Source organism: Microcaecilia unicolor, chromosome 8 (assembly GCF_901765095.1).
Source record: "Microcaecilia unicolor chromosome 8, aMicUni1.1, whole genome shotgun sequence".
Classification (NCBI taxonomy): Eukaryota; Metazoa; Chordata; class Amphibia; order Gymnophiona; family Siphonopidae; genus Microcaecilia; species Microcaecilia unicolor.
This window is the reverse complement of record NC_044038.1, coordinates 1,944,328-1,961,715: the sequence shown is the minus strand read 5'-3', so window position 1 is coordinate 1,961,715 and position 17,388 is coordinate 1,944,328. Positions and strand designations below refer to the sequence as shown.

General features: G+C 40.8%; 1 protein-coding gene across 1 annotated transcript in view; it reads left to right on the top strand.

The window, feature by feature from the left end:
* Positions 1–9,548, top strand: part of PRKCB (protein kinase C beta) — a 209,744-nt gene extending 200,196 nt beyond the window's left edge. The window contains exon 17 of the mRNA XM_030211560.1: positions 9,078–9,548. Coding sequence (XP_030067420.1) covers positions 9,078–9,230 — 153 coding nt within the window. The 3' untranslated portion in view covers positions 9,231–9,548. The remainder of the gene's footprint in view (positions 1–9,077) is intronic.
* Positions 9,549–17,388: the final 7,840 nt, after the last annotated feature.

Genomic DNA, 17,388 nt, shown 5'->3' with positions numbered 1-17,388 from the left:
TTCAGGTGCTATACCCTGTTGTAATGTCCAAAGGTTATGTACGGTGCTTACAAAACTCTTCATATCCTTGTACCTTTTTTCACATTTTCTGCAGTCAAAAAGCTATAGTTCACAATGCATTAAAGTAGGAGTTTGTTCCACTGATCTACACAACATACTCGATCAACATGAAAGAATAATTATAGAAATATTCCAAAAGTAATCAAGAATAACTAAAACCCAAAACAAGTCTTGACAGCGTATGGCTTCATTCCCCTTGACTCAGTCCTTGGTAGAAGCCCCTTTTGCAGGAACAAAAGTCGAGACATTGAGGATAAGTGTAGAAGAAGGAAATCATAGGCCTCTGTCTTCTGCTATTATGAGTTGTACAGTCGGTCAGTGAAGGAATGTTGGGGAAGTACGGCAGCAAGTATTCAGTGATACACACTGAAGGCAACATCGGGCATACGGGAGGGGGGTCTGCTCAGAAATGAGATGGTCATGTAGAAGTTATCTAAATAACAGGGATATGTCTTATGTAAAATACCTGGCACATAGTATAACCCTATCATACAGGTACAAACTGGTTTTGAGCAAAATTTGATTTCCTCAAAAGTGTGTGAAGATATAAGAGGTCAGACATTGATCTCTTCAAGCTACCTCTTGGCCAACTTTTGCTAACTACGCATGTCTGGACTGTATCATTTCATGCGCCTTCTGCCAAAATAGGTAGTGCTAAAGGGCAACACTCATTAGTGAGGGCTGGTTAACAAGTTTAGCAAGTGTTATGTTACTAATCAGTATTGCTTGTATGCACTAACAAGCCATGTATGTATTATCCTGGGTTGTACTTATGGAAATCAATAATATTGTAACGCTATAAAAGGTGCAGCACAATGCTTTGTAATTCAGACAGAGAATCTGATTGCTGAATCCCTGTCTCTCATCGCTGATTCAATAAACACTTTCTTATAATGCTATGGGAACTGGTTATTTAATTCTCTACCAGTGTTGGTGGATGGGAATCTGAATTGGACTGGTTCGGATTGCCCAAGGATATCGGTTACCGGTTGGTGCCAGGTAAGAAAATTTCTTCTTACTACGGTGCTGTGTATGGCTGCGTTTTCTCTGTGATTCCTTCAATGCCTCTTGATCTCTCACTTTTTTTTCCTACTGCTAGTACAAAGCCAATATAGCATTATAGAGATTTTGAAGGTGGTTTATTTAACTGAATAATTTGGCCAAATATTTCAGCTTGCACTTTTGTTACTTCCATCTCGCAGCTGGAATTTTTCTGTTCTTATCTCAGTGTTTCACTCTCAGTTGGTTTCTGGGATACCCTTCTTTCCAGTTTGAAGGATCCCCAAACCCCCTCTGGGTGACACCCCTCTTTCTTGGTTGAGGGGCTCCCGCAGCTGTCCCAGCAGTACCTACCAACTTTGCACAGCAGGAGGAGCAGTTTTTTTACCCATTATTCAACGGGGTCATAGGCTCGATCTGCCGCCTTTCTATGGTACAACCAAAGAGATTTATATTCTTGCAGAATCACTCAGGACAGTGGTTCCCAAGCCTGGTCCTGGAGGAACCCCAGCCAATCATGGTTTTGGGATATCCACAATGAATATTCATGAGAAAGATATGCATACAATGGAGGCAGTGCATGCAAATATCTCTCATGAATATTCATTGTGGATATCCCAAAAACCCGGCTGGCTAGGGTGCCTCCAGGACCAGTTTGGGAACCACTGACTCAGGATCTTCCAGGTTGGCTGAGAATCATCTGTGAACTGTAGTTTTCAAGTCTTGCCAGACATTTTCTATTGAATTCAGGTCTGGACCTTGGCTGGGCCACTAGAAAAGTTCTGTTTTTTTCTTGCTGAACCACTGCACTGTTGCTTTAGTTTTACGCTTAGGACCACTGTCCTGATGAAAGGTGAATCCTTCTCCCCCGTTGCAAGTCCATGGCAGACTGAATACGTTTTCCTCTGGGATCTAGCTGTACTTTGCATCATTCATTCCTCCTTCTCTCCCTGTTAGCAGGGTGATGTGCTATGTTTTATGCCATTTATACATTCATTAGCACGGGCACATGGACACTATCAAGACCCTTAAATTCTATTCTTGCATAGCACATAAGTACAAGGGGCAGAGCAGGGGCGGGGATCTCACTTACTCTACCTGCACAACTTAAAGAATACCACACTGAAATGTTAGGCGTGTTGATACCCAGTTCCACACGTAGACATCTACATTCTTTCATGGAATAAACTCTGACAAGACGCCCTCTGGGCACCTATTTGAAGCCACCTTGTTACAGAATTGCCCTCCATGTGGCTTTTCTTCAGTATGGCTTGTTTCTTGCCACCATCCCATACAGGCAGGAGCAACAAAATACCTTTGTGGTTAGAGAGGCCAAACAAAAGCTTAAGCAGTTTACAATAAAATTCAATTCAATTTAGGTCTTATATACTGCTAATATCCCCTGTTTAAGGTTCAGTGCACTTTATATCATTATTGGAACAACAGTTACAATATTATAAGTAGACATTGGGTGAGTACAATGGATATAAAGCATAATAAGGTATGTCAGTGATCAGTGTTATATTTGATAGTTCTAGAGCTCGTTAGGAGATCAAAGATCAGTGATTGTTATGTAGCACTCTTTGGAAAGAAGATAAGTTTTTAACTTATTTCAGAAGCTGAGGTATTTGTTCTCTGATCTAATAGACAGAGGGAGTAAGTTCCATAATACGATCCCTGATACCGAGAAGAGTGAGTTATAGGTCTTCTGTGATCGGATTTCCTTGTGAAACAGTGTGGCTAAGATCAATTGTTCTTTCAGTCTGTTGGAGTGAACAGTACAGATAGAAGAGATGTTAATCAAAACAGTTCCGAGGTGGCACCTTGAAGAATCTGAAAGACTAGACATGCGACTTTAAACTTAGTTCTTTCAGCTATTGGTAACCAGTGTAGTTTTGTAAGATAGAATGAAACGCTAGTAGATCTATGCAATTTGAAAATTAATCATGCTGCAGTGTTCTATATGATCTGTAGTTTGTTTGGGTTTTTTAAAATTTGCTCTTAATGCCAAACCGTAGGACGTTACAGTAGTCCAGGTGTGGTAGGATAAGCATTTGTACCAGTAGCGCAAAGGCTTTTTGATCAAAGGATGACTTGATTAGACAAAGTTCTCTCATTTTAAATATTTATTTATTTATTGTGAACACTTATATCCCACAAAATCCCACTGAGGCAGGCTCCATGTGGCTTACAACATTCAAGTAAAATAGTAACATAGTAATTCTAGAGCATCATATTGTTGGCTGATATGGGAAGCAAACGATATGGAGGAGTCAAGGATGACCCCAAGCACTCTAGCTTCTGATTCAGCTGGGAAGATGATGCTGTTGGGTAGTTTTAGTGAAGTTGGGTCCTCAGCTCCTTGATTCCGGAACTAAAGAATCTTGGTCTTTTGCATGCTCAGTTTCAGTTTGCCAGAGCCCAGGTCTGAATAGTGTTCATCCCGATTGTTGCCGTCTTGATGTGAGGATGTCAGAGGCAGAAGGAGTATGATGTCATCCGCATATGATAGTAGGTAGCTCTCCCGATCCCAGGTGTATTAAACTGAGGTAAGACATGAAGAAATTGAACAAGATCAGAGAGAACGGGGACCCTTGGGGGACCCCACATTTCGGAATCCAGTATTTAGAAAGATGTTTGTTTTGTTTCACTGAGTAGCTTTGGTTTGAGAGGAATTTGAACCATTTGAGGACTGGTCTGGTTATTCCAATCTGGTTCAGATGTTCACTGCATCGAACACTGCTGAGATGTCAAACTGAAATAGTAGAATTTGGTCCCCCCTTATATAAATATTGTTTGACATATGTTGTTAGCACTAAGAGCAGGGTTTCAATACTGTGTGCAGATCTGAATCTGAATTGGGACTGGTGTAAATTGGAAAATGATGTTTAGATATTTGGAGAATTGTTTGCTAACATATGATTCAAGCATTTTTGTCAAGAGTGGTATACTGGGCTATAATTTGCTGTAGAGGCCATGTCTAATCCTGAGCCCTTCAACAGTGGCATGAGAACAATTTTGCCTATGTCTGAAGGAAGAGAGCCTGATTCTAGTAAGCCATTAAGGCGTTAGACATTGAACAACCTCTATTGGGGTGGTTTGGAACAGGAATTTCGGGCAGTGGTCTAGGAGGCAATGCGAGTGTGAGCATTTTAGTAGCAGTGAAAACAGGTTAGAGTGGTCACAATAGTGAATCAAAATGACAAACAAGCTCCTTGCCACCAAGCTCTGCAGTTGCTGATGCTATGTTGAGCAAAATAATGTTTGCCCCATTGGCTCATCCCATTCTACTGCCTTTCCACAGCCATGTTTGTAGAGTAATCTTGAAATCGTTGAGCAGTCAACATTTTTCACAGTTTAGCCAGAGACCTCTCTTGTTCTCTTAAAGTAACCTGAAGCTTCACAGTGACCTCCCTCAGAAGCTTTCTTACTCCACAGCTACTGACTTTGAAGGGACAGCCTAATTAAGGCAGTGTCTTGGACATAGCCTTCTCCCAATCAGTACCTCTGAATAACTTCAGCCCAGTGTTCTTTCAGCAACTCCATGTTTAGACCTTTGCTTCAGGTTCACTTCTTACAACAGAAGCAGCATAATTCATCATGTGGAGGAGTGGCCTAGTGGTTAGGGTGGTGGACTTTGGTCCTGGGGAACTGAGTTCGATTCCCTCTTCAGGCACTGGCAGCTCCTTGTGACTCTGGGCAAGTCACTTAACCCTCCATTGCCCCATGTAAGCCGCATTCAGCCTGCCATGAGTGGGAAAGCGCAGGGTACAAATGTAACAAAAATAAAATAGATACTATTGGAGATTCTACATGGAATGTTGCTATTCCACTAGCAACATTCCATGTAGAAGGCTGCGCAGGCTTCTGTTTCTGTGAGTCTGACGTCCGTACGTGCAGGACGTCAGACTCACAGAAGCAGAAGCCTGCGCGGCCACATTGGTGATCTGCAAGGGCCGACTTCTACATGGAATGTTGCTAGTGGAATCTCAAATAGTAGCAACAGTGGAGGAGTGGCCTAGTGGTTAGGGTGGTGGACTCTGGTCCTGGGGAACTGAGTTTGATTCCCACTTCAGGCACAGGCAGCTCCTTGTGACTCTGGGCAACTCACTTAACCCTCCATTGCCCCATGTAAGCCGCATTGAGCCTGCCATGAGTGGGAAAGCGCGGGGTACAAATGTAACAAAAAAATGCAGGAGTATTAAAGTCAGATCAGTTACCATGGTTAGACACAGGTGGGGGTTGTAGAGGCAATTTTTAGAAACAAAGATTATTTGGGTTTGCAATAAGAAAGGGCATGAAGATGTTTCTTATCCTTAATTATGTTTTAAAGACTTCTGTAATTGTTTTTTCACAGTGAAAGTGCAGAATATAGTATGTAGATCAGGAAATGTGGAGAAGAAAGGAACAAAACCCCACCGACCCCAAAAGATAAACAAGAAAGCGTAGAAGGCCAAAGAAGGGTAATCCAATACCAAACATTAATCAATGAAGGATTTATTTATACCACAAACAACCTAACACAGCCATGTTTCAGCAAGTGCCCACATCAGGGGTCCAAAACTGTTTAAAACAATAACAATTAATAACATACAACACATCCTCAAATAATAAAATATTAGCAAATATGTATTAATAAAAAAAAACTATCAAGCAGTCCAGAAGAGCAGAAGACACATCTTTTAATGCTGAACACACTTTATTCCAGTCAGTCAAGTACACATAGAGCCCTGGAATAAAGTGTGTTATTTCACCACTAGCTAGTCCTAGTTTAGCACAGGTCCCATTTTATGCAATGAGACCTAGTTACTAATAACCAAGGTTAACAGTAAAATAATACATCTTAATGGTAGCCACGTTGATAACTCCCCCCTTTAGTGTGAAACCTCTGGCAACCAGAGCTGAGATTGTGATGTCATCATTCCTCATTCCACCAATAAGAGCCAACCTCATCGGTGATGTCACAATGGCTTGGTTGTCCTATACTTGGTTCACTGTTATGACATATAGGTGTGAGTTCAATTTCTAGAGACATTTCTTTTTTCTTTAATTAAGGAGGGACCCTATCAATGGGTTAATTTACTGTTAACTCGTTATTAGTAACTAATGTCTCATTGCATAAAATGGGACCTGTTGTAAAATAACATTAGTTAGTGGTACAATAACACATCTTAACAGTATCCCACATTAATAACTTCCCCCCTTAGTGTGACGAGCTGATATTGTGATGTCATAATGCCTCATTCACCAATAAGAGCCAACCTCATCAGTGATGTCGCAGTGGCTTCATTGTCCTATTCTTGGCTCACTTTTATCACACAGAGCAGTGATTTCCATCTCAAGGGACATTTCTTTTTTATTTAATTAACGGAGAAATTATCAACATAGACTACCATTAAGACATGTTATTTTTACCTTTAATCCCAGTTATTAGTAACTAGATCTCATAGCATAAAATGTAGCTGTGCTAAAATAGCACCAGTTAGTAGTAAAATAACCCATCTTAACAGTAGCCCACATTAATAACTTCCCCTCTTTGTGTGAAGTAGTCTCTGGTAACCAGAGCTGAGATTGTGATGTCATAATGTCGTATTCCACCAATAAGCACCAGTGTCCTTAGTGATGTCACAATCTCAGCTCTGGTTCCCAGATGATGAAACTCTTCACACTTAATGGGGAAGTTATCAATGTGGGCTACTGTTAAGATGAGTTATTTTACTACTTAACTGGTGCTATTTTAGCACAGGTCCATTTTATGCTATGAGACCTAGCTACTAATAACTGGGCTTAACAGTAAAATAACATCTTCACGGTAGCTCACATTGATAACGTTCTGCCTTAATTAAAAAGAAATGGCTCTAGAAATCGAAATCACTGCTCTATGTAATAAAAACGAGCCAAGTATAGAATATTGTGACATCTTTGATGAGGTTGGCTCTTATTGGTGGAATGAGACATTATGACATCATAATCTCAGTTCTGGTTTCTAGAGACTGAAACTCTTCACGCTAAGGAAGAAAGTTATCAACTGGGCTACTGTTCAGATGGGTTATTTTACCACTAACTCATGCTATAGAGAACTAGAGAACTAATTACTAATAACTGGGATTAACAGTAAAACAACACATTGATAACTCCCCCCCATGGGTCTAAAATTCTTATAATCAAATTAAATAAATAAATAATGTATAAATGTATCAATTTTCTTTTGAGAAGGTAATATATGAATCCAGTAGCACTACAAATAAATTTACAAAAGCTCCCCAACAGGACCTAAAAACTAACACCAAACCACCTTATCCTGACATGTAAGTAGGATAAAATAAATTCATTTCCTTCCAAAAGGACACAACTAACTATCCAAATTGGTTCCCTAAACAATGCAACTTTTCTCTGGCTAATATTTTATTAGAGGATATGTTATGTGCTATTAATTATTGTTGTGATTATTAGTTTTGTACTCCAGGCACTTGCTGAAACACAGCTGTACTGGGTTATTTGCGTTTAATAAAATCCTTCATTGATTAAAGTTCACTGTTGGAATACTCTTCTTTGGCCTTCTCCACTTCCTTGTTTGGCATTTAGATCAGTCAAATGAATTTTGAATTGCACTTTAGGTAGTAGAATGTGAAAAATGTACAGGGGCCTGAAGACTTTGGTAAGGCATCCTAATTTGGTTAGATTCTAACATGCTGTGACCCTTTCAAATAATGCCGGGATCAGGTGCCACTCCACATTCAAAGCAGATCAGAGAAAGTTGTATTTTCACCCATTGTATGATTAAACCATGGAATTTGTTGCAGGAAGATGTGACAAAGCTGTTGGTGTAGATGGATTTGAAGTGAGTTTAGACATGATCCTGGAGGAAAAGTCCATAAACTGTTGTAGTCTTGGGAAGCCACTGATTCCCCCTGGCTGTGAACCCCTTAGAATCCAGCTGCTTAACTGTGATTTGGACAGGCCCCTTCCATAGATAGGATGCTGGGTTCACTGGATTTTTGGGCAGCCTCTGTATGACAGGTCTTATATTTTGTGCAGAGGAGCCTGGTATATGAAACTTGGGGAGGCTGGACCTTCTGAAAACTCAGGCAGATTAGTAAAGGAGTTTGAGCAGCTTCAGAACTGGGCAGACACTAGGACAGTGACTGAGGCAGAAAGCTGTCTGTTTCTGCAGCTGCTCCCTCCCCACCACCTTCCTCTGCTGTCCAGGACCAGTCAGCAGGTGAAACATTTTTTGCCAGTCCTGCAGTGAGGACAATACAGAGCAGAGAAAGCAGGAGGTTGTGTGATTGCAGAATTCCCTGGTGGTGGGAGGGTGAAGACAGAGAAAAACGTGTGCAGCCCAGAGCCACCGGCTTTACGGTTTAGCCCACTCCCCTGCTTCAGCATCCCCAAAGCAGGGAATCACCAGCTGTCTACTCTGGAAAAGTATGTGATAAATAGATGATGATGACATCTAGCCATTTGCTGTCATTTCTGTATGACTTTCAGCTTAGTCCAGGCCCAGGTTAACCCTCGCAGGGCTGCAGAATAGTATTCCACATTAATTCACAAACCTTTGGATTAACACTGATGACGGTACTGGTTCCATTCCCGTTGGGTGGGACATTGAGCGGGTCTCTTAAATTTTCCAGTGCTCAGATTGAGTGTAACCATTAATTTGCAGGGCTGTATAAACTTCAGGAAGACAAAGGTAGCCCAGACTGATCAACTAGGCTCTTAATTCTATTGCAGATAGACAGAGAGGAACCCTCTGTACTGGTGGTTTACAAACTTTGTCTTTTCCTGTCGCCATATCACACAACCCATTACACTAGTAAGTCATAATTATTCTTTATTCACATGTGTGCTAACCCTCCCCCCACCCAAGCCCCCAGTTTGTGCCCCTAACATAAACTCATCTTTTAAATACCTGATTTTCTTTTAAGAGAACAGCATCAGAAATTGCAATTTCAGTGCCCTGAATAAAAACCTGAAATCTGCCTCCACTTTTATTGCTCTGCTTTCTCGTTTAACAGAAAGAGAAGCGAGATACTTCCAACTTTGACAAGGAATTCACCAGGCAGCCGGTGGAGCTGACTCCCACTGATAAACTCTTCCTGATGAGTCTGGATCAGAATGAATTCGCTGGATTCTCCTACACAAACCCAGAATTTGTTATTAACGTTTAGGCCAGAGACAAAATCCATTTGGAAATGTACAGAAGAGCAGTTGTCTTGCTGAAATTCTGGTGTTGCAACTGTAGACAAGCCGTAGCTCGTAACTCTCCACTTAGCCTAAATAAATGGAGCATTTCTCAATAATCCAGTTTCAGCACCACCAGAGTGTAAGGACTTTCCCCCGTGTGTAGCATATTCTAGCAGTCCAGCGTGGGACAAAGATTTTAAACTTGTTTATAATATTTAAGGCTCAAGAACTAAAGTTCTATAGTACTTACTCTTTACTTGAAGGTATGTTTGTTTTAAATACTAAGCATGATCGATTATTTTTTTACATTGTTTAAAGCTCGAATTATTGTTAGTATTTTTGAAGATGGGTGTTCTTTAGAAAATTTCCATGTTAAAAGCTCATTTGTATTCCGATGTTAGATGTACTCTAGACACAGGATGACCTAAATATATGAATGGATGGCATACATGCATGGAAACAGACCACAGCCATACATGAATGCATGTTTGGGAGACATACATGCATGATGCATGCCATAGGCACATGGAGGAATGACATCCTAGACAGCACATATGCATGGATAGACCTGCATGGATAGACACAGCAGGTATGTATCAGCCACAATCAGGTATATACTGTTATCTGGTCGTTGTAAACCTTCAGTACATGTATGCATGCAAGTGTGGGCACATACATACATGTGAATGCCAACAGTGTAACATACATGTAGACATACACTCAGGTATAGACACAGACTGCTTCCAACATGTCATTTTCTGGCTTCCATTGTTTTGTTGTCCTTAAGAATTATCCAGCTATTGTCTTCCACCACAGTGTATGAAAATGTCTGTCACAGGAGCCCTTTGAAGGTTTCATTGTGGAACTCTGTAATACTGGATAATTGTTCTTATGTACTGTATATTATAGTAAAGTGTTTAATTTGTATTTGGGGAAGTTTGATTATATGCTAGTGCTATAAGTATTCAGTCAATCTGAAAGCTCAGTGCCATAACCTAGTGTACCCTTGACGCTGTGATCTCCAAGGAGACTCTGTAACCAACCAATAGGGAGCTCTGTGCTCTTTAACACACAACCACTGAGCAAATCAGATGGCAGGACTGCTCAGATTCAGGTTCCTAGGTTCCATTTGGGGCTTGGGTTGGGTCTTTGTGAAACACATGATGTCAAAATGAGAGTATCTGCCTTCAACTGACAGTGGAGTGGGGCTAGTTAACAACCCGGAGGGGCTATCTAACTTTGCATTTTATTTTGATTTATTGCCCCCAGACTACTTGATCCATGCACTCGATAGGGTATAATAATAAAAAAAAAAACATCAAAGGCAATGCACAATTAAAACAATCTAAAACATAGCATAAGGATATGAACCTTTAGTTAGTAACTGGTTGAAAAAGGCCCATGACACAACCAATACACAGCATAGTGACATCCTTCCGTACTAGACCCCAACAGAGAGAAATGAAAAGGGCCATTAAGTGAGGTTATTTAACTGTAGGGCTAAAATATAGAGAAGTAATCTGTGCGATCCATGACTCTCAAGGGTAATTGGCTCCAGCCCCTCTCTTCAAGTCACTTTATTGGCTCCTTATGGGGTGATATGATACAGACGTTCAAATATTTGAAAGGTATTAATCCGCAAACGAACCTTTTCTGGAGATACAAAGGCGGTAGAACGAGAGGACATGAAATGAGATTGAAGGAGGGCAGACTCAAGAAAAATGTCAGGAAGTATTTCTTCGCGGAGAGAGTGGTGGATGCTTGGAATGCCCTCCCACGGGAGGTGGTGGAGATGAAAACGGTAACGGAATTCAAACATGCGTGGGATAAACATAAAGGAATCCTGTTCAGAAGGAATGGATCCTCAAGAGCTTAACCGAGATTGGATAGCAGAGCCGGTAGTGGGAGGCGGGGCTGGAGGTTGGGAGGCGGGGATAGTGCGGGGCAGACTTATACGGTCTGTGCCAGAGCCAGTGGTGGGAGGCGGGACTGGAGGTTGGGAGGCAGGGATAGTGCTGGGCAGACTTATACGGTCTGTGCCCTGAAGAGCATAGGTATAAATCAAAGTAGGGTATACACAAAAAGTATCACACATGAGTTGTCTTGTTGGGCAGACTGGATGGACCATGCAGGTCTTTTTCTGCCGTCAACTACTATGTTACTATGTTATCTCTTCTGTATAGAGTTCAAACTCCTCTAACTGACTTACAAGTGCATTCATTCTTCAGCTCCTCTAAGTCAGTATCTCTCCTGCCTTATCTCTCTCCACACCCTTCCCTGGAAGCTCTGTTCATCAGGTAAGTCACTCTTATCTCTACCCTTCTCCTCTACCTCCCAACTCCAGACTCCATTCCTCCCATCTTGCTGCGCCATACGCCTGGAATAGACTTCCTGAGTCAGTACATCATGCTCCATCTCTGGCTCTATTCAAATCCAGCCTAAAAGCCCAGTAAGGATGCTTTTAACTCTTATGCCCTTATTCACCTGTTCAGTACCCATGTTTGTTGCAATCATTTCCACTATAAATAACTCCCTTACTTGTCTTGAATTGACCGTAAGCTCTGTTGAGCAGGGATGGTCTCCTATGTGCTTTGTACATAGTGCTGCATATGTCTAATAGCACTATAGAAATGATAAGCAGTAGTATGCCACTGGTCAGAACTGAACAGCCAAAGGCCTAGCCCCTGATACCAGTTGGAAGGGGTCCTGCTGGGGGCTGAACTGGAGGTACAGGGCAGATTACTGGTGCCAGTACTGGAGACAGTGCAGAGAAATCTGTGTCATTCATATACATTGTGGATGGGGATATGGGGCCAGTGTTTGTTCAAAGGCATCTCAACCACTGAAGTGGTTTGTAAGAGACAGGAAGTGGCAGCCCTTAAGTTTCAAATGTGCTTGTGTGCCAGCAACTGAGAAAGCCAAGAAACTAGTGGGGAGTGAAGGAGAAAAGCTCCTGTTGCTATGGAGAGAGATCAAGTGTCAGATGCTGACAAGAAATGAGGAGTGGGAAGGAAAGGACTGATGTTCATGATGGATGGGAGGAAGGATCAGATGCTGGCCGATACCAGGGGAGGCAGAGGGAAAAGAGACGAAAGCTGTCCAAGTTGGTGGGGGAGTGAGAAGAGAGAGAACAGATATTGGGGGGGGGGGAGCAAGTTCATTTGCAAGAAAGGTGAAGAGGGAGGGGTAGAGAAATAGATGCTGGGGGAAGACTGAGGAAAGACAGGGTAAATGAATATTAGAGATGGCAGTAGGTGGGTAATGGTAGGGAGGGGAAGATGGAGATATGGGGGAATGGATGCTGGGGAAAAGAGAGGTTAACGGATTTGTTTCAGTTCCTCTAACTTATCTCCATTAAATACCATTTATTTCACATTTATCTCCTTCACATCTTCCTCTGTGAAAACAAAAGGAAACAGGAAATGAGGAGATGGAGAGAAAGAGAGAGTGAAAGAATCATGAAGGGTGGGAGAGAGGGAGAGAGAGACCAGTAGCTCTGCAACAAAACTGTTTGCAAGGCTGGAATAAAGTTAATTTTCCAGTACTTAAAAAACAAAATGGGGAAAGAATGACAGCATGCCTCCTGGAAGCCACTGCTTGTCCTGGGATTGGTAACATGGAATGCTGCTGCTAATTGGGTTTCTGCCAGGCACTTGTGACCTGGATTGGCCACTGTTGGAAACAGGATGCTGGGCTTGATGGACCTTTGGTCTGTCCCAGTATGGCAATACTTATGTACTTAGGATTCTGAATGGAATCTTGCTACGCTTTGGGGTTCTAAATGGAATGTTGCTACACTTTGAAATTCTGCATGGAATCTTGTTCTTATTTAGAATTCTAGAATCTTACTACTCTTTGGGGTTCTACATGGAATGTTGCTACACTTCGAAATTCTGCATGGAATCTTGTTATTCTTTAGAATTCTAGAATCTTGCTGCTCTTTAGGGTTCTACATGGAATGTTGCTACTGTTTGGGTTTCTGCCAGGTACTTGTGACCTGGATTGGCCACTGTTTGAAGCAGGATACTGGGCTAGATGGACCATTGGTCTGACCCAGTATGGCTATTGTTATGTTCTTTCGATATTTTCTCCAAACCTTCTATGTGTGTATGTGTGTTGCCTCTGTGTTCATGAGTGGCATTCTGTTGGTTTGGCAAGAATAATAAAATAAAACTAAGTGTGATAATATGTGAAACAAATGGAAATCACCTTAAGAGATTTCAAAGGATAGATCTCATAGTTTATTCACAGGGTGCTACTGTCTCAAGGCAACAGGCATAGCCACTGCTTCTCCACCACTAAGAAGTCATATGCGTAGCTCTCAGTAGAAAACTAGACTGTTCACTTGCTAAGTATCAGTGCACATAACAACCAAGAAGAAAACGATACAGTTCAGTCACTAGGTTTCACAGTAAACTATACAACAAAGAAAATTAAACACAGGTCTGAATCACTAAGAACCAGCCCATCAGGGGTAAGAATCTGGCTGCAGGGGAGATGGGAAAGGCATGCTCATGTGTGAGTGTATAGGTGTATGTAAACGTTTTGTTTGTTGTGCAATTCAAAATTAATTTGACTGATCTAAATGCCAAACAAGGAAGTGGAGAAGGCCAAAGAAGAGTATTCCAACAGTGTCGTTATGCTCATATTAGCCCTCTCCTCTCTTCACTGGCTTCCTATCCGTTTCCGCATACAGTTCAAACTCCTCTTATTGACCTATAAGTGCATTCACTCTGCAGCTCCTCAGTACCTCTCCACTCTCATCTCTCCTTACATTCCTCCCCAGGAACTCCGTTCACTGGGTAAATCTCTCTTATCTGCACCCTTCTCCTCCACCACTAACTCCAGACTCCGTTCCTTTTATCTTGCTGCACCATATGCCTGGAATAGATTTCCTGAGCCGGTACGTCAAGCTCCATCTCTGGCCATCTTCAAATCTAAGCTAAAAGCCCACCTTTTTGATGCTGCTTTTAACTCCTAACCCTTATCCACTTGTTCAGAACCCTTATTTTATCATCCTCGCTTTAATATTCCCTTATCTCTTATTTGTCCTGTTTGTCTGTCCTAATTAGATTGTAAGCTCTGTCGAGCAGGGCCTGTCTCTTCATGTTCCAGTGTACAGCGCTGCGTACGTCTAGTAGCGCTAGAGAAATGATAAGTAGTAGTAGTTTCCTGCTGCGCTTTAGAGAATTAATGATTCTATGCTGCAGCTGCTGGAACTGAATCTTCCAGAGAAATACATTTTTTTTTTTTGGGGGGGGGGGGGCTTTATTTCTCTGAAATGTAAATAATGAGCACAGGTTATGCCATGGAACAGAGCCAAAGGTCAAAAACTGATAAGCATGTGAACCAGAACTCATGATCTGATAAGACATTCTTGTGTGCAAGCAGGCATATGAGAGGAGTTTTTTTGTCTATTCAGAAACCCCTGGTCTGGAGAGATATTAAGCCCCCAGACAGACAGATGACAAACATTTTTTGACCCCTTATGCATAATTTCTTTCCCACATTCCATTGGATTGGGAAGACTGCAAATTAACTTTATTCCAGCAACGGTCTCTCTCTCTCTCTCCTGTTTCCTCACTATTACTAATTCTAATGCTTTACGTAGTCTAAAAAAAAAAGGTATTTTATTTTCTTTCTTTCTTTTATTTCTCTTTATTAATGTGACTTCAGGTGCAATACATACTGTTGTATTGGGCTCTAATTGCCTGTGAGCTTCACTCTTAATCGACCCCTGTGTTTCGCAAGAGAGGGGAATTAAATGAGCTATGGAGCTGAAATAGAACCCTGCAATCTTTGAGAAATCCATTCTCATTCATATCCACTATCGATCTGATGTATTTCGTTTGACATCTCAGTGGCATACAGTATCTTTGTTAAAAACAGACTTAATATCACATACAGAAAATAGAAAATCAATCAGTTTTGAGAAGCATAGTATTAGATAAACAACCACTTTTTATAATTGATTCCTTCCCAAAGATCATTCGGTAGCACATCCCTAAAGAGGGGCCCTTCCCCCACAATTAAAAGCTGAGTTTCTTCTTCTAGACAGATATAACAGGGCGGAATTTCAATTTGAGCTTTGGCTCTTTCATTAACTCCTTCTGGAGGAGCAGTTTTGCAAAACCCAGTAGTTATATGAGCAGAACCCTGAATAATGTTGCTCTTTTTTAAATGTGTCTTTCTTGAATTGAATATTTCTAATCCTCCCTTATCCAGGGCAGAGTACAAACATACATACATAAGATCAAAAAACAAAAAATAAAATATAAAAAATTCAAAATGGCAAAAAAAAAATCCAACAATCTGCAGTTCCAGCAGGAAGTTCAGTCCAGTAAACAATAAAAAGTCTCTCAGAAAAGGAATGGAAAACAAAAATGAGGATGTTATAAAAAAGACAAGGATAATAAATATTTAGCATACCATACTCATGTGTATCAATCTTTATTATATATCAAAAACCAGTAAATAAATTTATAAAACATGTATTTGAACCTTCTAGCATCCACTCAATCATTCACATCCCGTTGTAAAAATCACACACGTAGTCCAATTACATTGTTCAATTTAGTTCAATTATGATCGTATAGTTCCAAAAAATGTCCATGCTGAGACAAATGAACCTTCAGATCAATCACCAAATATATATATCACCAGATATGCATATCATCCAATATTGATTCTTCTATTACTCCATGGGTGATAGTCTTAGTTCCTTACCACGATTTCAGATTTGAATTCAACTTGATCTTCTCACATTTTTGACTTCTTAAGATGGTAAGAATGTGTTTTCTATTTCTTAATTTCTTCAAGCAATCAAGATGTTTTTTTAGCTCGACACAAATTTTGTGTTTCGCCACAAAGGCATCCTCAGGAGCTGTTAACCTACATATACAAACATTGAAATCAAGCACAGTACCTATACAGAAACATCTGAATCTAGATCACATTACACAGCTTAAAAATACACTCACCATTTGAAACATGACATATCATTCATAGCCCGGCATCGCAGGGAATCTCCAAGTTTGGTTCTCACAAATGAATGAAAGTGCACCAAAGGCACATGACGTAATCATTTAGAGAGAAAACTTTCTATTGTTTCTAATATCATTTTTTGAGAGAGTTATGAAATAACTGATAGATTCCTATTTTTAAGTATTGATAAGAACATAAGAGTAGTCATACTGGGTCAGACCAATGGTCCATCCAGACCTTCAGTCTGTCCCAGTATGGCAACTCTTATGTTCTTATGACATTTCTGAAATGTAGACAAGCAAGATTCATGTTTAATCCGGAATGGCAGTTTATTCCATGCAGTAGGTCCATAGATGGAAAACGTGCCAGTCCGTGTAAGCTCCAAGCGCACATTTTGAAGCATAAGAGTGAGAAGCTCACTCTCACAGATCTTGTAAAATGACTGTTATTGTTGTTTCATGGCACCAAATACATGTGGTTTTCCTGCATTCTTATGAATATTTTACGAAGGGCCCTGCATTTAGTGAGCCTCCTGTAAATTGTGAATGTCCTGACTTGGGTATCTCTTTTCTGACCTAGATAACCTACAAATTGAGCTTTATGTTTCCAATAGAGAGTCTGACATTTTCCTTATACTGTTTCCTGGATCTCCAAATCCTGTAGCCAAAATAAGAACTGGGGGACAATGTCAGATTATTGACACATCCAGTTGGTTCTATGGCATATCTACTCCTTGATCTGCCTGAGCTTCGATACCATCCATCCTTAGCAACAACATTGTCTTAGCACTATACATTTAGATTAATGAAACAGTTGTATCCTCTCCAGAAAATCATTTAACTGAGCTACGAGCAGCTTTTCCAGAACTTTCAATAGTACTTGTACCTAGAAATCAGGGAGGTAATATGACAGCTCCTTTCTTCAAAAATGGTGTTATTGCTGCTTTCTGTAGGTTGTAGGAAATTGACCCTTCTGATAGGAAATGATTAATCACATGGGTCAAAAAGTGACTTATCTTGAGTAATATCTTTCAGAACAGACATTGGTAATACATCCAGTTGCTGACCAGAAGTTTTCTTCATGAATCCCAAGGCCTTAGCTACTCCAGCCTTGTCACACTTGGATGAGTATCTTCAAGATAAGGGAATTTTAGACCAA